Genomic DNA, 27,394 nt, shown 5'->3' on the forward strand with positions numbered 1-27,394 from the left:
ATAATAATTCATTCATCTATCCCCCAGTGTCATGGTGGATACATCCCACACACTCATTCACACCTGGAGACATGCGGACACGTGGGTGTGTGGTAGCCTAGGTGTTGGTTGCTACCAATCAGAAGGTTTTGAGTTTGATCCCAGGTCCACTAAGATGCCACTGTTGGGCCCCTGAGCAAGGCCCTTGACCCTCGATTGCTCAGCTGTATAAAAATGAGATAAAATATAAGTCGCTCTGGATAAGAGAGCATCTGCAGAACATGTGAGACGGTAACCCGAGCTCAGGATGGACCGTAGAGCTGTGATGAGATGTTTCGCAGATGAACACTGCCCTCCAGTGGTCAGATCCTTCAGGTGATCAGCGCATGATACAGCAATGATACAAGGAATATGTGGAACACTGGAATTTTATTACACATACATAGTAAATGTGGATTTCAGCTTAATATAAAAGTGACATCAGATGATTAAAGCTGAAATAAATAAACCGCACAGTTCTGTGGGATTTTGTTGGGAGTTTAATCATAGACAGGTGTGGCTGACGTTTATTACCGCTCATCACCTGGAGGGAAGTAATTCAACCCTAAACACACACCTACACATCCACATCCACACACACACACACACACACACACACACACACACACACACACACACACCTTTCCACTCTTATAGTACCAGAAAAACAAGCAGCTCAGCATCTCAGTCTATCCTCACTTCCTTTCTCACAGTGAATTGAACCTTCATGCTGTTTTTCAGGTCAAACTTAATGCTGTAATGTAACAAGAGAGCGTTTAGTCTCTTTATTATTCAGTTGTTTTAACAGCAATCTGTACTGTAATGCTTTTGGGAAACCGGTTCTGCGAACAGAAAGCGGGTGAAAACACGACCGCGTAATTACTTCTGTCCTTGTGTGTTCGGGTTCGTTAATATTTGCGTTACGACACGTTAACGTCGTCCGGAGAACCGGATCTCTGTGAGATGTGAGTTCGTATAAATGATTACGAAGAAATTCATATTAACTAAAAGCACATAATAAATGTTTATTAACATATTTACACATGGTGTTAATTAGCACTTTACAGATGATGCTTGTGTCATTAACAATAAGAAAAATGCAAAAGATTATAAAATTAAAACAACGTGGACTGTACAGGCAGGATCGCATCACAGACATCTACACACATCCAGACGTTCTTCCTGTGGAGAACTCTATCTGTGTTAAAGCTGAGCGGAGACAGAACGTCAGGTGACCTGTGTGTATGCAGAAAACCCGGCAAAACAACACGGCAACACGGTGATGATGAACCATGCACTGGTCGTGACTCCGACGCCGCTTACGCAAATTCTCCTCATTTCTATTTTAAAAGTGTTTCCTCCACAAACTGAGGAGAACAGGCCACGCCCACGAGTTCCTAAGACGCTAAAATATAAAGACGCTGTGATTCTGGGAACGAATGAAAGTAAGGAAGGACGGCGAGAAAGAAGGAAAGGGGGGAAAAAAACGAGCTGATGGAAAGAAAATAATACTAATAATCATGTAAAAGAGGATAAGAGCGATAAGCCTCTGATTGGTCGGATTTAAAGCCTCTGATTGGTCGGTTGATGAAGCCGTTATGACGTCACAAGTTGTTGAAATGTGCCGAGTGCCCGGATTACACGTCCCGTTATTACAACGAGCCGTTGCTATAGAAACAAAGTCTCCCAACTTTCTGATTTGTGAATTTTCTCCACACGAAATTGAAGAAGCGCGACGAGAGAAAAACGCGAATCGTACGGACGATAAGACGGGCCGGGCCGCACGGCATCGTGGGTAATGAAACGGCGATGATGAAATTCTGGGACATATTTACAGAATTAGACGTAAACACGATTGATGTGAAATAAAATGATCTGCTGAAGAGGACAAACATCAGTGCTTTGTAGAATTCTGAGGTAAAAGTGAACTCCACATGAACTGGCACTGCACTGATCACGTGATCGCGCGACTTCATCTAAATTCAGTGTTTTAAAAAAAAAGACAGAAATGTGTACAGGAGTGTGTTTTTCCCTGATTCACGTCTCACACCAAACACACTAATACTGCTGAATAAGAGCTAGCGAGTCCGTGTTAATTCTCAGCTAAGCGTCCCTGGTCCGTCCGCGTCCTCAGTCCAGTTCGTCCTGTTCCTCCACTACGGTGAAGATGTCGTTGAAGAAATATGCCGAGACACTCGTGGGCTCTTCGTTTGCTTCTGCTACGCTCGGGTTCTCGCTTGACGTCGAGGCCTGCGCGTGCGAGCTCACCTGATAACCACCGACAAGAAAAGAGGAGAAAAAAAAACGATTATGAATTAACAGTTTGAAAATGTAAAAGACAGAAGAAAAAGAGCATAAAAGGAATATCGTGTATTGGGGTGGTTACGTGTGGAGGTTGAGGTGAAGCTGAAGGTAGTGGTGGAGGTGAAAGTGAAGGTGGAGGTTGCGGTGAAGGTTGAGGTGAAGCTGAAGGTAGAGCTGGAGGTTGAGTGGAGGTGCACGGTGTGGCTTGTCTCCGCCCTCTACGAGATGCGACGACAGCAGGTTTAGAGGTGGTGGGCCGGGTGGACTCCGAGGGTCTCTGTGTGTTTGCGCTGGACATGAAGGACAGGAAACCTTTAGGTCTTCTACCAGGTCTACAGAGAACAAGAAACATCCCACATCAGATCATTAGACTTCAGAATCTTAAACAGAATCGGGTCTCGGCCACGCCCACTCACCTCGTCAGAGGTCCGGTTGAAGCCAGTGGTGGTGTTTGATGGACAGGTTGTGACCCCACCTCCACCCCACAGGCACCAGGCTCCACGAGGTCTGTTCCTGGAAAGTTGATGTTTTCCACATTGCCTTGAGAAGGAGAAGCAGCTAATGATAAAGCTTCATCTTCTTCTTCTTCTTCTAATATGGCTGATGATAGACCTTCTGTCGATGTCGATGCCGATGCAGTCGTGATCTCCGATGGCGCAGGATGTGGTTCCGTTTCCTCGGACGTCTTCATCTCACGTGATGAAGGGGGTGCGGATCTCGTCTCGTCACCACGGTTTGTCCTCTGAATCGTGTTGGGTTCCAGCTGCAGTTTTCCTAAAAATCAGGAAATGAATGTGAAGCAGTTGTAAAAACAACAAAGTATCCTGAGATGTGCTGCAGCTAACGGTGAAAAATCTGCCCAGTTTCTATCACACGCACCTCTTCTGCCTCTTTCTGGAAATGTTCTCCTCTTAGTAGGACGGTCCACCTCCTTAACGTTCTCCTCGGTCGTGCACCTCGATGCTAGATGTTCTACTGGACATAAGGTACACGAGAAACGGTGAGGACGTCACTGACGTATCACACACACAGGTTAATGCTACATCACCACAATCATCAGACACAACTTCAGTCCTCAGTGTTACAGAGACATCTCAAGAGACTCACCAGGTGGTTGATCGAGTCCCTCTGGAGCAGGCATCTGGAAAGAGAAAGATTAGAAACTTTTACTAGTCGTGTTTATGACCGTTTATATAACAAGATAAAGTTTACTAAGTCGTTGAGTTATAACTACAGAGGAACAGGTTCAGTCCAGACACGAGCGGACGCTGGGCCGATGCTCTACGGATGATGTTCTTTCTGCCATGTCAGAGGTCATAAACACCACCAGCTTCTCGTTTTGCGATGATGCCTTTAGTCTGAATTTGAGAAGTAAGCGACGTGTCCTTACGTTCTGAGTTAAAGGAGAATGTTCTCTTCTTCTGAGTTGGCTCGAGCTTTCCTCCTCCCTTCTTCTGCTCGTTTCATTCCCTCGTTTCTCGGCGTCTCCTTCCTCTGAGACGGGAATCAAAGCGTCGGGGAGGAGCTGAGAGATGACCTGATCTCCATCTGGCCCTGCACCTCCCACATCAGCAGTGGCATCTTCAATGACACTGGAGAAGAGAAGAGAAGAGAAGAGAAGAGAAGAGAAGAGAAAAGAAGAGACAAGAAGAAAAGAGAAGTGAAGAGAAGAGAAGGAAAGAGAAGAGATGAGAAGAGAAAAGAAGAGAATAGAAGAAAAGAAAATAGAAGAGAAGTGAAGAGAAGGGAAAATAAGAGAAGAGAAGAGAAAAGAAGAGAATAGAAGAAAAGAGAAGAGATGAAAAGAGAAAAGAAGAGAAGTGAAGAGAAGGGAAGAAGAGAAGAGAAGAGAAAAGAAGTGAAGAGAAGAGGAGAAGAGAAGAGGAGAAGAGAATCTCTACAGATTATTCCATCTTCATTGCCGTTGGTGTTGCTGTTGCTGTTCGTGTTGCTGTTCGTGTTGCTGTTCGTGTTGCTGTTCGTGTTGCTGTTGCTGTTCGTGTTGCTGTTGGTGTTGCTGTTGGTGTTGCTGTTGGTGTTCGTGTTGCTGTTAGTGTTGCTGTTGGTGTTGCTGTTGGTGTTGCTGTTGGTGTTGCTGTTCGTGTTGCTGTTGCTGTTGCTGTTGCTGTTCGTGTTGCTGTTCGTGTTGCTGTTCGTGTTGCTGTTCGTGTTGCTGTTCGTGTTGCTGTTCGTGTTGCTGTTCGTGTTGCTGTTGCTGTTCGTGTTGCTGTTGCTGTTGGTGTTGCTGTTGGTGTTGCTGTTGGTGTTGCTGTTGGTGTTGCTGTTCGTGTTGCTGTTCGTGTTGCTGTTCGTGTTGCTGTTGGTGTTGCTGTTGCTGTTCGTGTTGCTGTTGCTGTTCATGTTGCTGTTGCTGTTCGTGTTGCTGTTGCTGTTGCTGTTGGTGTTGCTGTTGGTGTTGCTGTTGGTGTTGCTGTTGGTGTTGCTGTTGGTGTTGCTGTTGCTGTTCGTGTTGCTGTTCGTGTTGCTGTTGGTGTTGCTGTTCGTGTTGCTGTTGGTGTTGCTGTTGGTGTTGCTGTTCGTGTTGCTGTTCGTGTTGCTGTTCGTGTTGCTGTTCGTGTTGCTGTTGCTGTTCGTGTTGCTGTTGCTGTTGGTGTTGCTGTTCGTGTTGGTGTTGCTGTTCGTGTTGCTGTTGCTGTTCGTGTTGCTGTTGGTGTTGCTGTTCGTGTTGCTGTTGGTGTTGCTGTTCGTGTTGCTGTTCGTGTTGCTGTTGGTGTTGGTGTTGCTGTTGCTGTTCGTGTTGCTGTTGCTGTTCGTGTTGCTGTTGCTGTTCGTGTTGCTGTTCGTGTTGCTGTTCGTGTTGGTGTTGCTGTTCGTGTTGCTGTTCGTGTTGCTGTTGGTGTTGCTGTTGCTGTTCGTGTTGCTGTTGCTGTTCGTGTTGCTGTTCGTGTTGCTGTTGCTGTTGGTGTTGCTGTTGGTGTTGCTGTTGGTGTTGCTGTTCGTGTTGCTGTTGGTGTTGGTGTTGCTGTTGGTGTTGCTGTTGGTGTTGCTGTTGCTGTTCGTGTTGCTGTTCGTGTTGCTGTTCGTGTTGGTGTTGCTGTTCGTGTTGCTGTTCGTGTTGCTGTTGGTGTTGCTGTTGGTGTTCGTGTTGCTGTTCGTGTTGGTGTTGCTGTTCGTGTTGCTGTTCGTGTTGCTGTTGGTGTTGCTGTTGGTGTTGGTGTTGCTGTTGGTGTTGCTGTTGGTTTTGCTGTTGGTGTTGCTGTTGGTGTTGCTGTTCGTGTTGCTGTTCTTGTTGCTGTTGGTGTTGCTGTTGCTGTTGGTGTTGCTGTTGGTGTTGCTGTTGGTGTTCGTGTTGCTGCTGGTGTTCGTGTTGCTGCTGGTGTTCGTGTTGCTGCTGGTGTTCGTGTTGCTGCTGGTGTTGCTGTTGCTGCTGGTGTTCGTGTTGCTGCTGGTGTTGCTGTTGCTGCTGGTGTTCGTGTTGCTGCTGCTGTTCGTGTTGCTGCTGGTGTTCGTGTTGCTGCTGGTGTTGCTGTTGGTGTTGGTGTTGCTGTTGCTGTGTTCTGGACTCACTTCATTGGTTCAGAAATCATTCCTGATGTTGCAGGAAATGCGATACACTCAGTCACAAGCCCCGCCCTTTCTGCGAGAGTGGGCAGGACCTCAGTAAGAGAGAGGATATACACTGGCTCGTCAGACGTCAGGGTTTCACACGAAGATCTCGGAGGTTCCTCTGGTTCCTCATCAGGATTCACCTGCGTGTCGGAGAGAACATATGAGACGCTGAGGTGTAACAATAACTGCTGCGTTTCTCTTCTTCTGCAGAGGAACATTGGCGTTTTACCGTTAAAGGGTTGTTCGGAGTTCCTGGTTGTGGGCCGACGTTAGCGCCCTCGTCTGGCAGCAGGATGCCAGTACACCTGTTTGCACCGGCTTGCTTCTCATCAGGAACTGTACGGAAAATAAAGAGACTTTCTTTACAGAGCAACGAACAACGCACACCGAGCATTTGGCATTTCTTCCTCACCTGCTGGACGGTTCTGCTGGATGTGTGTGACGGCGTGTGCGGTTCTGACGCTTCGCACCAGGTTCGGTTTGGCTCTGGGTCCTCGACATCTTCTGACTAGCTGAGAAGGTCTCGCAGAGTGCTCGGAATCTGAAGAACGTGGTTCGGAGTCGCTGCGACACACAAACAAATGCTACAGATTATAATGAAGGTGCTTTTACCATCAAAGCCATAAAGAAAATAAATAAACAAACAAACACATAAAGCTGCAGAATGTTTTATGACGTACCCGTGTGCTTGCCGTGTTTCTTCTTTTCTCACATTCTCTCCAAAAGACCTTTGTCCTGAATCTCCATCCTCCATCTTTTTCCCCATCAGCACGACAGGGCTACATGCTTCAGTTTTGTCACTATCCCTTTCTTTACAAACCTCTGAGTTCTGTTCCTCGGATCGTGGACGAGAAGGTTCCTCAGGACTGAAGACTTTCACTGTAGATGTTTGGGCCTCGTGCTTTCCTGGAGTGCTGCAGGTTTCTGTAGAACTGTCGACCGCTCCTGCAGGTCCCCTCTGGGTGGTGTTAGAGGCTCTGCTCAGGTTGGGTTTGGGTTCGGGCAGATGGTTCCTTCGTGTCTTCGAAGCCGTCGGATCTGGAACGGTGACGTTCGAGGTCTCCGCTTGGATTTCGATCGACAGAAGTTTACTTTCCTGACAGCCGATTGGTTCCACCGTAAAGGCGAAGTCCTGCAGAGGAGATGGAGCTTCCATACTGATGCTACTAACTGAATCGGGTTGTGAGGTGATGCTAAAGGAAGGGTCAGAGGTCACCACGTCACAGAATTCGACTGTCTCGGATTGATCCATCGTTTCCATGAGAACTTCCTGGACGGGAGTTGATGACTCTTCAACAATGATGACGTCACCTGGGGGTGGGGTGGGGTGGGGGGGGGGAGGAGCAGACACTGTTGTCATTTTAAAGGCGGATTTTATTAAAAATAAGATTCATGTTAAACACTAATGAGCCTGTGTGTCATTATCGCACTGTGAGTGACAGGGAGCAGAAGCCACGCCATCTTAAAGGTGCGGTCTCCGTTGTTTGAGAAATGCTTCAGAAAACTGAGTCGGGCCGCCAAACAAAACCAAAACAAACGTGTAGCCAATGAGCAGAAAGGGGTGTGCCTTGTCGATATGGGCGGAGAGAGTGTCCGGTGCCGTTAGCAGAAATCGGTTTTAACATGGACATGGAGGATAAAAACAAAGAAAGAAAGAGAAGAAAGACTTACGATAAGGACAAGAAGTAGGACGTGTTAATATAGGATCAGCTTTCCAGCGCTGGAGAGAACTGAAGGAGCAGGAAGTTGGCCACATATTCACAGGTTGGAGTTTCCCGAGTCAATAACTCCTGAGCTAAACGCTGTTACTACACAAATAACACCTCTTTTCTATCGTAGTAATGTAGAGAGGCAGCTACAACCGCGTTTTGTGTAGTAACGCTAACCCCATAGAATAGAGTGATATGTTCATTTTCCATCATCACTCTATTCTATGGGGTTAGCCAGTGGCAGAGCATCCAGTTCAATAACTTTTGAAAAAAGGAAAACACCATTCCAAAACAAGTTGCGTGTCCCTCTTTTCAAAAGTTATTGAACTGGATGCTCTGCCACTGGAGAACCCCATAGAATAGAGTGATGATGGAAATTGAACATCGCCCTAAAGAACATACTACAAGTCTTTAATGTGCTATTATTTACTCTAGATGTTCAATTTCCATCATCACTCTATTCTATGGGGTTCTCCAATGGCAGAACATCCAGTTCAATAACTTTTGAAAAGTGGCACACACCACTCCAAAACAAGTTGCTAAATATTTATTTGACCCTAAAGAACACACTACAAGTGACTCGGGAAACTCTGACCTGTGAATATGTGGCCGAATTTACTTAAGACGCCGAGGCGCTTTTTTCCTTCTCGATAGGTGAGTAACGTTGGTTTTGCTTTGTTACACAGAACTAATATATGCCTTTGTCCTTTACATCATTATGCTTGTGTGGCATTTTTGCTTGTTTGTTTATCTACAATCGTATTGTTCTTCCCTTCAGCTATGATAAAGACACGTTTCTTTATGTTAGTCGCCCGGGTTACGTATGTATGTGTGGGGGCGGAGCTATCGATACAGGGGTGGGACCCGTTCGGGTTAGGGGCGTGTTTGTTTTGGTGATTTCAAATTGGCTTTCAAACAACATACACCCCACCTTTAATATGACCGCACGTTCATTGTAACCGACAGGGGAAGAGGCCACGCCTCCTTTACAGCGTGTAATGGACTTTTAAAGATCAGGTGATGAAAGTTCTTGCCTGTGTTGGACAGATCTCCAGTTTGGGTCACATCAGCCGAATGTCCGATGGTCAAAAGAGTCCTTGCTGCTTCTTCAGACACTGAGAAACAAAATCTTTCTTCAGCGCACAGATTGGAGCGAAATAAAAAGTTTTACAAAACTAAACTTCAGATTACCTTCCATGTTGTCCGGCGGCAGGAAATCGATCACGCCCTGGGATATTAAGCATGAGATAAACAGGGGTAATTAACACAAACACAACAAAAGAATAAAAAAAACTACATAAAATGCAGCTCTCTTGTTTACTTAACATCCTGTACTGTACCGACCCATCAGTGCGGGTGGTCTTCATGTTCAGACACTTACAACGAGCAGGTCGAGCTGATGCTCACAGGGCACCGAGCCCATGCTGGCGAGCGCCCTCTCGCAGGACGATTCTGGGCACACGGCATTCTGGGAAATTCCCAGGACGTCGGGAACATTTACTGAGATGTCCAACTGAGTGAGGTGATGAAGTGAGGAGAAGGAAAGCGGTGGACAAACCATGCATAAATAAACACGAAGGAATAGAACAGAAATATGTTTGATGTGCTGATATCATGACACACGGCTACGGTCTCCAACATGTTTTAGCAAAAATGAACAAAACGAGTCCACACACACACACACACACACACACACACACACACACACACACACACACACACCTCCTCCATGGTTTCCTCCACCTCAGACTGCACGGATCTCACAGAACGTAGTCCCATCGGCACGAAGGCCTGGTTTTCCTCCTCCGCGTTCATAGGATAGTTTTCTTCCTCCTGATTTGTACCGTATTCCTCCTCAACGTTATCCTCATCCTCAGCGACCGAGGCACGTAAGGTAAGCAGTCTGGATTTGCCCTGCCGTTGGGGGCAGAACCTGCCCCGTTTAGCCCGAGAGCCTCGAGTCCGACCGTCGGGTGTAAGAGGGAGAGTTGGAAGCTGCTCTTCTTCCTCGTTATCCTCTTCATCTGCTGCTGCACGGATCATCTGCTGAGACAGTTTGGGGATCCGGCCTGACCTGAGAGCAGTCACGGAACACGAGTGAGAAAACTCTAGCCTAGTAAAAATGACCGCTCGTGCCCTGTTGCATCGTGGGTAACGAACCTGGTCGGCTTGTTGAGGATGTGCTCTTGGATGACGCTCACGTCGGGTTCCTCCTCGTTCTCGGAGTCCTGCAACCCACAGGAGACGACGTCGGGATCGTGTCTCGTCTTCTCTGGTACGGAGGCTGAAGGATCCTGAATCAAATGTGAGATCAAAATGAAGAATAAATTATTCGTCTGACACTCGTTCTTCCGTCGATCCATCCATTCATCTACCCATCTATCAGTTTACCCTTCCATCCGTGTACTAATCTGTTCATCCATCCATCAGTCAACAATCTACCTACACATCTCTGGTGTATCTGACCATCCACTCATCAACCCTTACAGCCTTCTGTCCATCCATCCATCCATCAATCTATTAACACCACCACCCTTTCATCCACCCATCGACCTACCCGGCCGTCGATCCATCTATTAATCTACACCCTGGCCTGTCGAACAATCCATGCATTTATCTATCTATCTATCTATCCATCCATCCATCCATCCATCCATCTATTCGCTCCAAATGAACTTACATACCCAGCTACACCTTCCAGTCTAACATGAATGAAAGTGTATAAAAGGTAAAGATCAGGATGAAACAATACATGTGTGTCTGACTCCTTTGTGTGCTCCTCCCTGACGGAGGTGTGTGTGTCCAGAGCTTTTCTCCGCACCACGGGACCTCCGTTCCTCCGTCTCCGCGGCGGTTTCGCGCCGAAGCTCTCGGCTTCCCCTTCTCCTACCGGGTCCGACCTGAAGACGTGTCACATCGATAACATCAGCGAGCACAGCACAGCGTTCAGAAAGCGTCTGTGAATATGTATTTAACTTAAAGCACACAGATAGAAGAGAAAAACAAATGTGCGCCTGCAGGTACGAGTGTCTGAGATCTTACCCGTTAACGAGCGCCGTCTCTTCGTCGGAGAATCTCTCGTCCTCTTCCTCTGCTTCCTGTTCTGCTTTAGATACCCAAACGGACACGTTACTGACTGACTCTAACACGACTACGTAATAACGACGGGTTTGTACATTATATGAGCCGACGTAATGAACTCTGTATGAACTTTTACTTCTTTTCTGTGATGCTTCCGTTCTCCTCCTTTTCGGAGTAGCGCTGCTCCCTCCATCGTTACGCGCGATCTCGTTTTCCTTTTCGCCGTCCATAGCGTCACCGCTCGAACTCTCTTCCTCCGAATCCGAAGAATAGATCCTCTTCCTCTCTGTCATGAGAGATGAGAATGCTCAGAACAAACCTGGGAACGTGGATTACAGTGGACAAATACGGTAGACGTTAGGGACGGTACGTCCGTCTCACCTTCTGGTCTCCGGCGAGGAAGCTTGGACATCTCAGAGGTGCGTTTCTTTTTTTTGCGTGTCTCTTCGTCATTTTTCAGGATCTGCGCCAGCAGCTTACTGAAGAAATCGAGGTCTAAGCCACGTTTCTCTTCTAAAGTAAAAAGAAAAAAGTTTTTTATCGTAGTTATAAATACATGTGATAGTATTTTGCAAAATCATGTCAAGTTCAAAGTGGCAGAACAATTCAGTTGGCAGGAAAGTTAGGGCTAAGAAATTATAGGGAAACTCGTGTGAGAACAGATTAATCCTATAATCTGCTGATGTCTCTGGGGCTTTTTACACCCGGTCACTTCCTGCGTTTTCTGAGATCCGATATCTACCCCATGGTAAAAAGACCAGGTCTAAATGCCCTCTGAAACGTTTTGGAGACGGATATAAACCCGACGGTACAAACCCCTTTAGGAGGTGGTCTGGGATGCGTTTCAGATGAAACTGGACAGGTGTAAATGCATGTGGTTGTTCGAGCCACATACATCAGCGCTATACTCCTCCCAAACGGAAGTGCGTCACTCGCAGGTGACTCGCGAGTCGCGCATCGCGCCTGAAACGATTAACACGGACGACACGCGGGCGCTTATCGCTCTTTGGAGCGATGAAAGCGTCCAACAAAAGCTTTGTAAAACAAATAAAAACAAAAGTATATTTAAGCATCTACACCGAAGCGTGTTCCGTTTCAATTACACCGGAAATGGGGTAACATATATTAGCATTTCGGGCGGGAACAGAAAGATCGGATCGATGTCCGATTCGCCGAGACGCGTTTATGTGGCCTGATGTAAATGGGACGGTTTTAACTGATCAGATAGCTATGGGATCAGAGACGACACACGAAGTGACCGGGTGTAAAAAGGCCCTCTGAAACATTCATGTAGGAAAACTGGTACAGTCCAGGATCTGTCAGCCAATCAGAGAGAAGATAGAAGTGGACGCTGCTGATCACTTACTGAACGCTTTGTCTATTCTCCAGGAGTTTGCTCGTTCCTCCTTTTTGAACTTGTTCTAAACAAGGAAGAGAAATGCGAGACATTCGTGAGCGGGAACGTCAGGTGGAGCGATAACGTCTCATAACAATAAAAAAAAAAAAACACTATGTTTTACTCTGTACCTTAATCTCTGTCCGAGCTCGATGAGGAAACAGCTGTCCGATCATGGAGAAGTCTGTCCCCACCATGCTGATGGCCAAGAAAAACAGGTCTGTCTCTGAAATAAAACAAACACACACACACACACACACACACACACACACACACACACACACAGCGTGTGAGAGAGAGACACGATTACAGATGTCTGTGCTGCGTGACGAAGGTGTCTGGGAGACGTCTGTGTTCGCACCTCGGTTGGACCAGGGTTTAGTGTAGGTGCCTTTCCTAAAGCTGGAGTAGGTGGTGGTAGAACCGCGCTCGAATATCGGATCTCTCTCCTCCACCGGATTCGGTCCCTTCATCCTCTGCACCCGTACAGTTAAACTACACCGACGTAAAACATACAAAGTACGTTATCTGTTCTGTGGACAAAATATTTACACACTTAAGACAGGAAGGCCGCTGAGTTCTGGAGCGTGATTGGTCAGGAGTACCTCTGCTTCGTCACCACCGTGTTTTCTCTGTAACATCTCACCTTTCCTCGTCTATGATGAGAGATCCGTCCTCCGCCACCTTCACTCTGGGAGCCAGCATCGGTTCTTCCTCCTCCTCCCCTTCTTCTTCTCGCTCCTCCTCTTCCTCCGCTGTGTTCTCGTCTGTCACTGGTTGGACAGCTGGACTGTGATTTAAATTGTGATTTATTTTAGATATTTACTTTGATATCAGGGATCGAATGAAAATCTGTCAACGCTAACTGGTGAGCTGTGAGGACGGACTGGACACAAACAGAATAAAATGGACACGTTGGGACATAAATGTATTTAAGCTCAGTATGAGATACGAGACAGAAACTCTTACGCCGCGTTTGGGGAGGGAGGAAAATCCGTCTCGGCTCTCTGCTCGTCCTCCGTGTGGGACCTTTAGCAGAGAAAGCAGTTGAGACAAAATATAGAAGCATGTAAGAGGCGTGGCTGTTGAGTTGGTCATATATAAGAAAGGGGGCGTGGTCTATATGTCTGTCAGTCTTTAAATAAAGGAGGCGTGGTCTATATATCTGTCAGTCTCTAATGAAGGAGGCGTGGTCTATATGTCTGTCAGTCTCTAATGAAGGATTGGACTGTGTGACTGTCAGTCTCTAATGAAGGAGGCGTGGCCTGTGTGTCTGTCAGTCTCTAATGAAGGAGGTGTGGCCTGTGTGACTGTCAGTCTCTAATGAAGGAGACGTGGCCTGTGTGTCTGTCAGTCTCTAATGAAGGAGGCGTGGCCTGTGTATCTGTCAGTCTCTAATGAAGGAGGCGTGGCCTGTGTGCAACAGAACTCTTACTTCATTGGGTTAGTAGAGGGCAGATAGTAGATGAGCTCTCTCATGGTCATTTTGGTGTGATCTTTTGTTTTTTTACTCTTGCTGATTCCCGTCTGTGATCTCTGATGCTTCTTCGATTGGGAAAAAAAAACACAACAGCGGGTTTTCAAATAATCGCCTTAAATTCATTCTTCTAAATAAAAAATATATATATATATATATATAAAGTCAATGTAGAAAGAGAAAGCAAGACAAACACTTACTTTTTCTTTCTTCATCTCTTTCTTGAGAAGCTCTCTGAGTTTTTTGGCCCGTGCTAACCTGAGACGGTCCACTGGGTCGTTCAGGGTCCTCAGGGCCAGGGGGACATGCTGCGGTTTATTACTTTCCCCTGGAGAGCTGAGGTCACTTCCATCCTGAACAACAGGTTCGTTCAGTGACTCAGAAAGCGAGGCAGAGAGAGGTGAGCAAACTTCTTTACTGGGGCAAGAAGATTCTGATGCATCCTGATTGGCTGACTGGGGCTCAGCTTTGTCCGATGTGCATGACAATGTCTCTTTTTTGTCCCGAGCTGAAGTTACAGGTTTGGGTTTCCTCCGTTTTGATTTGCCTTCTGATGGGGCAAGTGGAGCATGGGGGAGCTCTGGGGCAGATTCTGGGGTACATGAGACTTTCTCAGGAGAAGATTTTGTGGTTTCAGTGTGAAATCTTGAGGTCCTTGAAGTGCTGTGGACGGACGAAGGGGGCAGTTTGGGAGCTGAAGGTCTAACTGATTTGATAGAGACAGAAAGCAGTTCTGGTGCAGGTTCCTGAGCTGGTTCATGTTTATCAGGTGATTCAGAAACAACAGCAGCAATATGGGTGGAGGCAGAGGGTATTTCAGGGGTAGTTACGGGCCTGGCAGGAGATTTACGGAGCTTAGATGGGGTGAGGGTAGAGGATGGTGTACTTCTGGGTTTGCTGAGGTTGGGCAGCACATTAAAGCGCTTTCTCCTCATGGATAAAGAGCTGGTGGACACACTTTGGCCTGCCACATCCCTTTAAATATAAAAATAAATAAATAAAAACTAAACACACATATGGTCAAGAAAAGATTGAATCTAAACCTCTACAACATGGACACTTAAATAATTAACACTCATTTACGTGAATTTATTTAGTGTAATAAATGTGTGTGTGTGTGTGTGTGTGTGTGTATGAGAGTAGTGAGATATAATAACTCACACTGTGTTCGAGCTCAGATCTGATTGGCCTATCACATCACTGCGCTGGCTTTCTGTGTTATCATTAGTTTCTGCAGCCAGAACAGTAGAAGCAGCCTCTGTGACATCTGTGACGTTCTCCTGAGCTCCATCTTTGACTTCCACATTGGCCCCGAGGTCAGCAGGAGCCTCGTTTCCTCGAGGAGCTTCTCGAGACGTCACTGCAGCTCTACCTGTGGGCTTCACGTTGGGCCGCACACTGATCCTTGACCTGCGGATCATCCTGACCTGCTGGAACATCACATACAAATAAATAATAAAACTAGCTGAATAAACTTACTTAAAAAACATTGGATGATGATTAGAATTAAGAAGATATTATAATATTTAAGATAAGAGTAGAAATAAAAGAGGTTTTTCTTTTAGGAAACCTTATGTGACCTGCAGCATAAACAAAACTGTGTTAAAAATCTACTCTTTTTTTTTTTTTTTATTCATGCTCCTACGGTATATTTTCTGTTAAATCCAATTAAACCAATTAAATAAATTGTCGTCATTTAATAATTCTATTAATAATCATCTATAATTCTGTCACATGCAGAATTCAATAAGATTTATGCAATTTACATCACATTTAAAGCACAATTCAGTAAATATACTGAAATGTTTAGAATAAGTTGCTTTAGTTTATTTACATATTAAATGTTATTATTGTTATTAAATGTTGTTATTATTGTTACTAAATGTTATTGTTATGAAATGCTATTGTTATTGTTGTTATTAAATGTTATTACTGTTATATTATTAAATATTATTGTTATTAAATGTTATTATTATTAAATGCTGATTGTTCTTAACGTTATTACTAAATATTATTATTATTAAACGTTATTATTGTTATTAAATGTTATTAAGCGTTATTATTGTTATTATTAAACGTTATTATTGTTATTAAACGTTATTATTGTTATTAAACGTTATTATTGTTATTATTAAACGTTATTATTGTTATTAAACGTTATTATTGTTATTAAACGTTATTATTGTTATTATTAAACGTTATTATTGTTATTAAACGTTATTATTGTTATTAAACGTTTTTATTGTTATTATTAAACGTTATTATTGTTATTAAACGTTGTTATTGTTATTATTAAACGTTATTATTGTTATTAAACGTTATTATTGTTATTATTAAACGTTATTATTGTTATTAAACGTTATTATTGTTATTATTAAACGTTATTATCATCCTGCTGATGTTTTGGAGCATAGAGTAATGCTAACTCTGTTAGCCACCAATCGGCTAACTTCTTCTGGGGGACATATGATAGTCTATAAACAGGCTACATAGAGACAGCGAGTCGACATTAATAATCAGTATTAAAACCGCTTACTTTGTTGTGACTTTGTTTCTGCTGTTAATTCATTTATCTCTGATAAAGAAGCAGCAGGTTTACAGCAGCGCGTGAAAACGGCCACCGTAGAGCTGTGTAGAAACGTCACTTCCGGTTTCGCGTGTCAACAAAGTTGTGCTTCAAATAAATATTTTTTTTCTCCTGAACCAAAATATATATGGTCATAAATAACATCTATACACGTCTTACATTTTATCCAGACGTTTTATATACCGTATAGACTTGTATATACTCCAGAGAATAGCTAAAGAAGAACGCAGGCTAATTCCCTCGCTAGCATTCTTCCTAGCTGGACACGGTCCCGAATGTCGTCACTTCCGGTTGTGAGCCATGTCTGACCCTCCATCTGCACATTGTGCTGTTAGTGAAGCTTCCACAGCGGTTTCAGGTGAAGTTTCGGCCCCAGATGGAGATCCTGAAGGGTTTGCAGGTTTGTCCGAGCTGCCTGTTGAAGTCAGTGAGAGGAGACCGACATGTCTGCGGTGCTGGTGAGGGGTTTATTGTGGTTTTGTAGCTAGCTCAGTGACTAGCATGGTGTGTTACCTGGATTCAGGTGTTTACTGCTTTGTTGTAGACACTGAGGCAGTAAATAAAGCTGAATTAATGTCACCTAGTCAGTGTGAACCTCATAAATATAACCAGTAGTTGTGTGTTAGGGCTGAAGTCTGTTTTGTGTGTGAAGCTGTAAATAGTCTCAGATCTTGTTCATCTGGGGCTTTAAAGCTCTTTATTAGAATCAGAAGCAGGTTTATTGGCCAGGTCTGTTGTTGTGGGGACACTGCTGACTTCCTGCTGTTTGTGACTCTCAAAAGTACAGACATAAACTATACTATACAATACACACATAAATAACACTATACTATACAATACACACATAAATAACACTATACTATACAATACACACATAAATAACACTATACTATACAATACACACATAAATAACACTATACTATACAATACACACATAAATAACACTATACTATACAATACACACATAAATAACACTATACTATACAATACACACATAAATAACACTATACTATACAATACACATAAATAACACTACTGTACAATACACACATAAATAACACTATACTATACAATACACACATAAATAACACTATACTATACAATACACACATAAATAACACTATACTATACACACATAAATAACACTACACTATACAATACACACATAAATAACACTATACTATACACACATAAATAACACTACACTATACAATACACACATAAATAACACTATACTATACACACATAAATAACACTATACTATACAATACACACATAAATAACACTATACTATACAATACACACATAAATAACACTACTGTACAATACACACATAAATAACACTATACTATACAATACACACATAAACAATTAGGTTATATAAAAGACTGGACAATTGACCGTCCGTGAGCTTTTCCTTTAGAAACTCATGATAAAAGATGGTCCAGTTGTCAGTGGAAGCGTCTCTCCTCTACACGACACTTATCGTCTCACGTTTGCATTTCCTGTTCTTTAATCCCTGAGAGGTGTCTTTCTGCTCCTAGCCGCCCAGAGAAGGTGTGTCTGTGTCCTTTTCTCCCCGCCGAGCCGCTGGACGTCTCCACCTGCCTTTACATCGTGCAGCATCCTGCAGAGGTCAGTGTTTCTTCTCACAGCATTACATGAAATGTGATTTGGTCCTAAACAAACTGCTGATTTTTCTGTTTTATGTTGCCGTCAAAACGGTTTCTCAGGAGAGTCGAGTCCTCCGTACCGTCCCGCTCCTGGCCGCCTGCTTACCTCCGGGCAAATGTAAAGTCCTGATTGGGAGACGGTTTAGTGAAGACAGGTACGTCTCCTCAGTCATCCCTGAGTTATTCTCTGTCACAATAAAGTGCATTAATCCTGAAACTACCCCTCGCCCACAGACATGCTGAGTTGGCCGCCGTGTGCAGAGACACACGAACCCTCGTCCTGTATCCCGGACCCGATGCCGAAAACCTGGAGGACATGGACGTGGACTTCACTGTTACTCCTCACAACGTCGTAATAATCGATGGCACGTGGAGTCAAGCCAAGGACATGTTCCTCAGAAACGCACTGTTCCACTTACCCAAACAGGTAGCACTTCTTTACATGTTTATTTAATGAACCAAACGTCATACACGTCTTTCTCTGACTATCTCAAAGTGCTGAGACTAGAACCTTCTTCCAGATATCTTCACTAAGCATCTCCACAGGATCACGTTTACACGTTAGGGAGTCCACCGTACAAACCCCTCGGAACGAGCCGATACTAACAGGGACACCGTTGTGAAATGAAGCCTGTGTGTTTTGCAGGTGCAGTTAAACAGCGCCCCCTTCAGCCAGTACGTGATCCGAACTCAGCCCACCAACATGTGCCTGTCCACACTCGAGTGTGCTGCTGTCACTCTGTCCATTATGGAGAAAAACCAAGCCATACAGGAGGTGTGTAGGAAACATGTGAGGGTTTTAGTGCAATGCTCACGGCATTGATTAACTATGACCGTTGTTGTTGATGCCTTACTTCCTGTGTGCAGGTTCTCCTGAAGCCTCTGCGAGCTTTGTGTTCGTTCCAGTTGCAGCATGGTGCTCAGGTCCATCACAGCAAAGAGCACCTGCTGAAGAGCGGCCTGTACGACAAACCCCTGCCCAAAAACAAGCGCAAGATTAAGAGGATGCAGAAACTCATCACCAGCCAGGACGTCTGATTACGGACCGAACGTCGGACGAACCGACCAAGACCAGAACCTCGGGACTGTCTGACCGCACCCAGGACACCCCGCCGTCCGATCACAGCCAGGACATCCGATTATTCGACTACAGCCTGGGTTTATGACTTGTATACGAGTGAGACTGCTGGAGCAGAAACGTACCTTCGATTTTTATTTATCTTTTGTTTGTTTCTTTTTTTTGTTAAGTGAAGAAATAATCGACGTTCTCTTTACCGCCGGAACTCTAAACTACAGAGTTAATCGCCGGCGACATCCGAGTCCGAAATGATGATATACTTTTAAATGAAGGTCCATTAAAGGATTTTTTTTGTACCTTTTAAGCACTGAGATGGGATTCCAGGTCTGTTTTGTTATAGTTTATTCCCTAAAGACTCTACAGGAACGTGTCCGGTCTATACGACGGTTAAATCTTTTGGTTTCATACTTTAAAATACGTTCTCTGTTCTGACACCAGCTGGTTTTAATACGACTCCATACAACTTGCTGCTTCTGTTGATTTGTTTCTCAGTTTTCTTCTTAAAATCCTTTTTTCTTAATGTAGAAATTAAAATAAAATTTTCCTGGAATAAATGATTTTATAAGGATTTTGTGGGTCACAAGTCGAAGATTCTTTTTTATTTTTTAACAAATATCACTTTTTTTTTTCTAACACGGTAATGAACATTAGAAGTGTTTGATGATTACAATTTAGCCAGCTAGGATCTGTGCACTTGGATAAATACACTGTGTTGGATTTGTGTGGATAAAATCTTTTGGCCTTTGTGTAAAATATTATTTGAGAATTATAATTAACGTCTAGACGTCATCGATTAAACAACAAACGACATAAATCGGTTAACGTGCCAGAGTGTGAACTTGAACATGATCAGTCCTATTATTTTATAGCATAGAACAATTTACCTTTAGAATATTTAATATAATATTGTTTGTTTGTTTTTTGCAATTCTTTAATCTCTTTTATATAAAGAAACTCAGATTTTATTAATATGCTAAACACGAGAAAAAGTCACCCAGCCTTTAGCACAATAATATATTTCTGTATCGGTGACGAGTCTGCTCACAGACTGGAGGTTGAGCGGCTGGCTGTCTGGTGCAGTCTTAACAACCTGGAGCTGAACACGCTAGAGACAGTGGAGATGATCGTGGACTTCAGGAGAAACCCCCTGCTCTCCCCCCACTCACCATCATGGACAGCGTTGTCACAGCAGTGGAGTCATTCAGATTCCTGGGAACCACAATCTCCCAAGACCTGAAGTGGGACATTCACGTTGACTCCGTTGTGAAAAAGGCTCAGCAGAGCTTGTATTTTCCTTCGCCAGCTGAATAAGTTCAACCTTCCAGAGGATCTGCTGAAACATTTCTACACTGCCATCATCGAATCCATCCTCTGCACCTCAATTACTGTTTGGTTCAGCTCAGCCACCCAATCCGACCTCAGAAGACTACAGAGGGTAGTCTGGACTGCTGAGTGAATCATTGGCACAATACTCTCCACTCTATAAGACCTGTACTTCTCCAGAGTGAGCAAAAGGGCAAAGACTCAGGACCCCTCACATCCAGCACACTGCCTCACTCTGGGCCCCTCACATCCAGCACACTCCCTCACTCTGGACCCCTCACATCCAGCACACTCCCTCACTCTGGACCCCTCACATCCAGCACACTCCCTCACTCTGGACCCCTCACATCCAGCACACTCCCTCACTCTGGACCCCTCACATCCAGCACACTCCCTCACTCTGGACCCCTCACATCCAGCACACTCCCTCACTCTGGACCCCTCACATCCAGCACACTCCCTCACTCTGGGCCCCTCACATCCAGCACACTCCCTCACTCTGGGCCCCTCACATCCAGCACACTCCCTCACTCTGGACCCCTCACATCCAGCACACTCCATCACTCTGGACCCCTCACATCCAGCACACTCCCTCACTCTGGACCCCTCACATCCAGCACACTCCCTCACTCTGGGCCCCTCACATCCAGCACACTCCCTCTTTGAACTGTCGCCGTCTGGTCGACGCTACACAGCCCTGATCACTGATCTGATGAACACTTAACACACATGAAACACACAACACTTCATTGCACATTTCACACTTGCACATCTGTACATACAAATTGCCTATATTTGTATATGTATATTTCAATCGCACATTTCAACCTGTACATGGTGAACATACAATTTTGCCTATATAGTATATGTCATTCACACACTGTGGAGCTTCTGTCATTCTGTTACACTGTGGAGCTTCTGTCATTCTGTTACACTGTGGAGCTTCTGTCATTCTGTTACACTGTGGAGCTTCTGTCATTCTGTTACACTGTGGAGCTTCTGTCACTAAAGCAAATTCCTCGGATGCGAAAACAGACCTGGCAATAAAGATCATTCTGATTCTGATTCTGATTTATTTATTATGATTATTTCGCTTACCAAACATTTTCTCTCTGTGCAAAAAAAATAACCCTTTAAAAAAGATTACATTTAAGGATTGTTCTGAATATTTATAATATTCACCCATTAATATAATAATATAATCTTTATATGACAAGAAACTCATTACACTTTCTAACGTTATTTGTTTCTGGTGACCTCTACTGGACCTGCCCGGTATCGGATTTTATTGCCGTGACCAAAAACCGTCCGAGGAGACGTTCGACCAATCAGCTTCCACATTTTTATAACATACGCGATGATGAACGAATCATCGATCAGGATGCACTCCAGTGGGCGGGACGTTTAGCTCTGATTGGTAGTTAGTGTAACTGGCGAAAAAGGCGGATTGCTTGGTGTGTGTAGTTTTGGCTAAAGAGAGAAAAGCTGCACTGATAATAATAATAATAATAATATTAATAACATTATTAATAATAATTACGACGTTAATAAAAGGACTAACAGAAGATTTACCAAGCTATAGATAAAGGTATGTAAGATGAAGAAGTAGATTCATTCAATCGAAATGATTCGTTTAAATGATTCGTTAAAATGATTCATTTGAATCGTTTTAATATTCAGTTTTGGTCTAATTTCTTTTTATTTTAACATCTTTGCACTCTTTTATCACCATTAACTCATTAACACATATATCGTGTTAAATACAGAGTAGAAAAGCTGTTAAATATGATAATTATATATATATGTGTGTGTGTTTATATAAAGAACATTACAGTGTTATATAATCAGGATCAAAGTTCAGATTAAAGGTCATTAAACTCTCTTTACTCTTTTATTTATTTCCTTCCTGTTTGTATCGTGTTGTGTTTGACTGATATTCTCTCCATTTGTCTGTTATTACTGTGTCTTTGTCAGGATTAGAACCATGGGCAGTTTGCCAGATGTCTGTGAGCTGAGGACACATCTGGAGAACACACTGGTCTCTTACCATCATCTGGAACAGACCGAGTGGAAAGTGGCAAAGAAATCGGTTTGTCTTTTTATCATTAACTTTTTGTGTGCGTATGAAGAATAATAATCTTTACACCAAATGTAGAAGATCTTGGTATGTGGTTTTTTGCTGATTTGTTTTCATTTTCAACACCATCATCATCTCACCGTCATCATCATCATCATCAGCCTCTATTATTCTCATACAACAGCAACATGCCAGTTGAATTGAATTGAACATGCCAAAAAATAACCTTTCTATCCATTTATATGTCAGAGAGAAGTCAGTTCCTGACGTCATTTACGTTATAGCAGCTATAAACAGACGTTAATGAAATTACACTCGCACTGGAGACTCCTTCCGTACGTGATGCGTACTTTACGTGTCTCCCGTGTGGAGCATCTGCTGTATATATATATAAACTGTTGCTATAGAAACAATAACATTAGAATTGTTGCATAAATATAAACCTATGTTGTACAGTTGTGCGTCTGTCAGAGCTTCTGATCTAGAGAATTAATCAATATTTTCTGACCAATCAGACTCCAGATCTCAGCAGCTCAGTGGTGTAAAAGGTGTTAACTGTGACCGAATACATTGGAACTAAACAGCACACAGACTGTGAGCAACACAAGACAATTGCTAGACAAAGGAATGGTCAAAAATCTTAAGATCGACTTTTTTTCTTCGACAGAATGATGTCACTGTTTGGAGGAAACCTTCGGTGGAGTTCAGCGGTTTCCTGTGAGTTATTAGTTATGATGAGTAATAATGACGTCTCAGTTTACACGTCTCGGAGAAAACTCCAGCCAAATATACACACCGTTTTTATACAAATTACTTACTGAGGTCTGAGCAGATTCCTTGTCTGCAGGTATAAAGTGGAGGGTCTGGTGATGGAGAAGCCGTGCAGGATAGTGGACTACATTCGTCCAGGACCGTATCGCTTACAGTGGGACAGTCTGATGACCTCGCTGGAAATTCTCGAAACTGTAGACAAGGTAAAAGAAATCAAAATAGCAAAAATGTTTAAACACTAGAATAAAAGTGTTTAATGTTAATAATGAATCAATTCGAAAAGACTTTAAGCTGTCTAAAATAGAGCTGGTGTGTGTGTGTGTGTGTGTACATGTGCGTGTGTGTGTGTGTACATGTGCGTGGGTGTGTGTGTGTGTACATGTGCGTGTGTGTGTGTGTGTGTGTGTGTGTGTGTGCCTGTGTGTGTGTGTGCGTGTGTGTGTGTGTGTGTGTACATGTGTGTGTGTACATGTGCGTGTGTGTGTGCCTGTGTGTGTATGTGTGTGTGCGTGTGTGTGTGTGTGTGTGTTGTAGGCGTGTTGTGTGATGCGCTACACCACTGCAGGACAGCTGTGGAACATCATCGCTCCTCGAGAGTTTGTGGATTTCTCCTACACCACTGATTATCAGAACGGCCTTCTGTCCTGCGGTGAGAAACGTTTACACTTTAACACCACATCTGATTTTAACACTGCGTTCACCTCAGATGCGTTTACATAAAAATAGTTGTGTTATAAAAAAAATCACAAAAAATCACAAAATCACAAAAAAAAGAAAAAAGATGATCAGCACCAAATTGGACAATCATATAACACACACACACACACACACACACACACACACACACACACATACATACACACACTCAGTTTAAACTGAGTAACTGAGCAGCCCTTCCTGACATGCCCCTCTCCTGATTGGCTGATTGTGTGTGTGTGTGTGTGTGTCAGGTGTTAGTGTGGAGTGTGAGCAGCAGGACCAGAGCAGTGTGCGAGGTTATAATCACCCGTGTGGTTGGTTCAGTGTTCCTGTCGATGGGGGTGAAGTGGACGTCCCCTGCAGTTTGCTCACCGGATACATCCAGACTGACTTGAGGGGCAAAATCCCACAGTCTGCGGTGGATGTCGCCATGGCAACCACACTCACAACCTTCTATGCTGACCTCAAGAAAGCACTTGCAACCTAGATCTCTCTCTCTCTGTCTCTCTCTGTCTCTCTCTCTCTTTCTATCTGTCTCTGTCTGTCTGTCTGTCTCTCTCTCTGTCTCTCTCTCTCTCTTTTTGCCTGTCTGTCTGTCTCTCTCTCTCTGTCTCTCTCTCTCTCTGTCTGTCTGTCTCTCTCTGTCTCTCTCTCTTTCTGTCTGTCTGTCTCTCTCTGTCTCTCTCATAATACTTGATCTAATAAGTAAAGCCTATATTTTTATAAAAATATAAACATATACAGATTATAGATAGATAGATAGATAGATAGATAGATAGATAGATAGATAGATAGATAGATAGATAGATAGATAGATAGATAGATAGAACACTTTATAAAGGATATATCTCAGGATTTCATTTACTAATTATAAATATTATGGTGCTAATTTACCTGCAAATTACCCTTCAAATACCTGCTCATTTAAATGCAGGCCGTGTCGTGTATATAATCCCTCACTGATTTACACCATCCATCCATCCATCCATCTTCTACCGCTTTAGTTAAAAAAATCCAATTTAAAATTTTGTATTAATTTTAAAGTGCAATATTTATGTTATATTTATTGCTGTATCTTTAGACACTTAATGCTCTGTAATGTAAATGAAGGTAAATGTGATGTTTTTTTCATTCAGTTATTAAAATCATTCAAACGAATAGAACTAAAGTTTGTTTCTGCTCCTTTCCATCACATCTAAGTGCTTTACAAATACTGATATTAAACACTGTGTAAAAGCATCATCTGAATTTTAACATTTCTTAGAATTTAAGACTAAAATATCGAGGTGACTTTTACAGCATCTAAAAGTGAAAAAAAAGCAAAACAACAAACAGTGAATGAACTCATCGCTGATGTTGGGTAAAAAAAACTGCTTTTTAATAATAAAATGAATGTGATCGTTTATATGGTTTAGTTTCAGAACAAAAACAATTACAGCACAATTCTGTCTTTATTTATTTGTCCTGTAGGTGGAGCTATTTTATAATGTTCAGTGTTGTGTGTGAGTTTGTAAACATCACTGTTCGGGGTTCTGTATAAAAAGCTCCTGAAATGTTCATTTAAACAAAATTCTGCTGCATTATTTACGTTCGAGGCATAAAAATTACATAATTAACTAATTAACTAATAAATGTTAAGTTAAACACTGAACATTAAACAACACTGAACATTAAACAAACACTGAACATTAAACACTGAACATTAAACAACACTGAACATTAAACAAACACTGAACATTAAACACTGAACATTAAACAGTGGACATTAAACAAACACTGAACATTGAACACTACATTAAACACTAAACATTAAACAAACACTGAACATTGAACACTACATTAAACACTAAACATTAAACACTGAACATTAAACACTGAACATTAAACAACACTGAACATTAAACACTGAACATTAAACAACACTGAACATTAAACACTGAACATTAAACACTGAACATTAAACAACACTGAACATTAAACACTGAACATTAAACAACACTGAACATTAAACACTGAACATTAAACAACACTGAACATTAAACACTGAACATTAAACAATGAACATTAAACACTGAACATTAAACAACACTGAACATTAAACAACACTGAACATTAAACACTGAACATTATTAACCACTGAACATTAAACACTGAACATTAAACAACACTGAACATTAAACACTGAACATTAAACACTGAACATTAAACACTGAACATTAAACAACACTGAACATTAAACACTGAACATTAAACACTGAACATTAAACACTGCTACTTTTTTAAATCCGTCTCACAAAAACCATGCCTCTTTTGTCAGGAGGTCGGACTCACGTTAGCGCTATTGATTGGACCATTGAGATGTCAGTCCTGTAACCGCAGCCAATCATATCATCAGAATCTCACTGCCTGATACGGGTGGGAAATAAATAACGTGTTTTAGATGGTATTTAAGCTCCTGCTAGCGTGAGCTAACTGTGTAGCACTTACATGTCAACACACTGCGATATAACTTCACAAGTCCGACATTATTCATGGGTTTAAAGAGGAGATCTCTTTCAGGATGACAGCGAGGATTTAACACAACTAGCTTCTTATAAACACAGGCAAGTTTTTGTGTCTTTTATATTACACTAAATCATTTAACGGCATTTAACTTTACGATTTATTATTGTACATCCGTTTTATACGGTAGACAAGTAGCCGTTAACTAGTAGATAAAAAGTTTGACAGAATAGAAGACCGTTTTGGGGTCGAAAACCAAACGGCTCCCGGCGTGTTGTATTAGTGCACTATGTAGGGGAAAACTACTCCTAGGGCACTACACCTAGGGCACTACACCTAGGGCACTACAGCGACTGCAAGCGGACATTTGGTATTTAACCCTCGTCAACTTTGTCGCAAGGTTTAATGTAAAGTTTAAATGTGGATCAGATCTATAACCTTGTTCTATAGACAGGTTTATTATATAACACACTATAATATTCAGTTAAACTGTAAAAATGTCTATTTAATACATTAATGACAAGTTAAAAAGACAAATTGTTCTTTAAAAATAAAGTTTTATTATTATATAAAGAAAGAATTGAAGAAATATTACAGAAGATTACAGGAGCTTTCAGAATTTGGCCTTTAAATGTTTTTGATTTGGTCTGCAAGAATTCTAGTAATTATAGTATTATAGTAGAATTCAGTAATCAACTAACACTGACGACTGAAAGTTTATTATACATATAAACATGTAGTTTGTTATTATAAAATAACATGTAGTTTATTATACAACAAAAGGTTTTATTTTTAAATTAATTTGTATGAATATTTGGTACTATATAATAACTATAAGTGTACATCGTGTTTATACGAGTAATAACAAATTAGTAACAACTTTAAATATGTAATTATACGAAGGTTCCTCGTGTCTTTTTCAGAATGTAAAATATGATGTTTGTGAAAGACAGAAAGTTAAACATTTAAGCCAAATTATCTGCTGGCTAAGAAGGTGACAACAAACATGTGAGTGTAATTAAGCTCTCTGGGTGGGAGGGGCTTACTCTTTCTCACCTGTCAATCTCAGTAACACTAGCCAATCATGGACATGTATGAGGAAGAGGGCAGACAGCACGAGTATGATACG

At 42.6% G+C, this 27,394-nt stretch overlaps 4 protein-coding genes across 8 annotated transcripts in view; 3 read left to right on the top strand and 1 right to left on the bottom strand.

The window, feature by feature from the left end:
* Positions 1-1,018: 1,018 nt before the first annotated feature.
* Positions 1,019-16,243, bottom strand: LOC113643805 (transcription factor TFIIIB component B'' homolog). 4 transcript variants are annotated; one of them, XM_047805619.1, is made up of 28 exons: positions 16,092-16,243; positions 14,717-14,985; positions 13,756-14,530; positions 13,514-13,623; positions 13,048-13,107; positions 12,725-12,868; positions 12,440-12,573; positions 12,210-12,304; positions 12,049-12,103; positions 11,064-11,195; positions 10,819-10,968; positions 10,644-10,704; positions 10,354-10,501; positions 9,762-9,895; positions 9,324-9,675; positions 8,983-9,114; positions 8,793-8,829; positions 8,636-8,716; positions 6,573-7,203; positions 6,305-6,456; positions 6,122-6,228; positions 5,851-6,032; positions 3,713-3,914; positions 3,430-3,463; positions 3,202-3,297; positions 2,739-3,096; positions 2,405-2,654; positions 1,019-2,286 (listed from the first exon to the last, which is right to left on the bottom strand). In XM_047805619.1, the coding sequence occupies exons 2-28, from the start codon at positions 14,974-14,976 to the stop codon at positions 2,149-2,151; spliced, it is 5,010 nt and encodes a 1,669-aa protein (XP_047661575.1). In that variant the 5' UTR covers positions 14,977-14,985; positions 16,092-16,243; the 3' UTR covers positions 1,019-2,148. The 4 variants fall into 4 exon arrangements, with proteins under 4 accessions (XP_047661575.1, XP_047661574.1, XP_047661572.1 ...); XM_047805618.1 differs by having other exon boundaries at positions 3,202-3,294; positions 10,644-10,707; XM_047805616.1 differs by having other exon boundaries at positions 10,644-10,707.
* Positions 16,244-16,245: 2 nt separating this feature from the next.
* LOC113643806 (tRNA-uridine aminocarboxypropyltransferase 2) lies at positions 16,246-19,462 on the top strand. Its single transcript, XM_027148242.2, has 6 exons — positions 16,246-16,600; positions 17,687-17,777; positions 17,876-17,970; positions 18,050-18,242; positions 18,462-18,590; positions 18,683-19,462. Exons 1-6 carry the CDS (start codon positions 16,443-16,445, stop codon positions 18,851-18,853), a joined length of 837 nt encoding a protein of 278 aa, XP_027004043.1. The 5' UTR covers positions 16,246-16,442; the 3' UTR covers positions 18,854-19,462.
* Positions 19,463-21,525: 2,063 nt separating this feature from the next.
* On the top strand, positions 21,526-24,921 carry LOC125139804 (stAR-related lipid transfer protein 4-like). Of its 2 annotated transcripts, none has more exons than XM_047805326.1 (6): positions 21,526-21,804; positions 22,191-22,305; positions 22,961-23,010; positions 23,141-23,267; positions 23,599-23,713; positions 24,015-24,921. In XM_047805326.1, exons 2-6 carry the CDS (start codon positions 22,201-22,203, stop codon positions 24,248-24,250), a joined length of 633 nt encoding a protein of 210 aa, XP_047661282.1. In that variant the 5' UTR covers positions 21,526-21,804; positions 22,191-22,200; the 3' UTR covers positions 24,251-24,921. The 2 variants fall into 2 exon arrangements, with proteins under 2 accessions (XP_047661282.1, XP_047661283.1); XM_047805327.1 differs by lacking the exon at positions 21,526-21,804 and adding an exon at positions 22,066-22,084.
* Positions 24,922-26,180: 1,259 nt separating this feature from the next.
* jak2a (Janus kinase 2a) overlaps positions 26,181-27,394 on the top strand; it is a gene marked incomplete in the record, with an annotated part of 55,381 nt that continues 54,167 nt past the window's right edge. Inside the window, 1 exon segment of the mRNA XM_047805402.1 lies at positions 26,181-26,366.

The sequence above is a fragment of the Tachysurus fulvidraco genome, chromosome 21, assembly GCF_022655615.1.
Source record: "Tachysurus fulvidraco isolate hzauxx_2018 chromosome 21, HZAU_PFXX_2.0, whole genome shotgun sequence".
Lineage (NCBI taxonomy): Eukaryota > Metazoa > Chordata > Actinopteri > Siluriformes > Bagridae > Tachysurus > Tachysurus fulvidraco.

Excerpts from the sequence above, each read along its gene's own strand:
- LOC113643805 (XM_047805616.1), bottom strand. The coding sequence starts at position 14,976 with ATGATCCGCAGGTCAAGGATCAGTGTGCGGCCCAACGTGAAGCCCACA. Across the intron at positions 13,624-13,755 it reads AAGAGATGAAGAAAGAAAAA|AAGCATCAGAGATCACAGAC; the intron begins GTAAGTGTTTGT and ends TCCCAATCGAAG. Across the intron at positions 12,104-12,209 it reads GAGCTCGGACAGAGATTAAG|AACAAGTTCAAAAAGGAGGA; the intron begins GTACAGAGTAAA and ends TTCCTTGTTTAG.
- LOC113643806 (XM_027148242.2), top strand. The coding sequence starts at position 16,443 with ATGTCTGACCCTCCATCTGCACATTGTGCTGTTAGTGAAGCTTCCACA. Across the intron at positions 18,243-18,461 it reads TGTTCCACTTACCCAAACAG|GTGCAGTTAAACAGCGCCCC; the intron begins GTAGCACTTCTT and ends TGTGTTTTGCAG. Across the intron at positions 18,591-18,682 it reads AAAACCAAGCCATACAGGAG|GTTCTCCTGAAGCCTCTGCG; the intron begins GTGTGTAGGAAA and ends TCCTGTGTGCAG.
- LOC125139804 (XM_047805326.1), top strand. The coding sequence starts at position 22,201 with ATGGGCAGTTTGCCAGATGTCTGTGAGCTGAGGACACATCTGGAGAAC. Across the intron at positions 23,011-23,140 it reads GTGGAGTTCAGCGGTTTCCT|GTATAAAGTGGAGGGTCTGG; the intron begins GTGAGTTATTAG and ends CCTTGTCTGCAG. Across the intron at positions 23,268-23,598 it reads TTCTCGAAACTGTAGACAAG|GCGTGTTGTGTGATGCGCTA; the intron begins GTAAAAGAAATC and ends TGTGTGTTGTAG.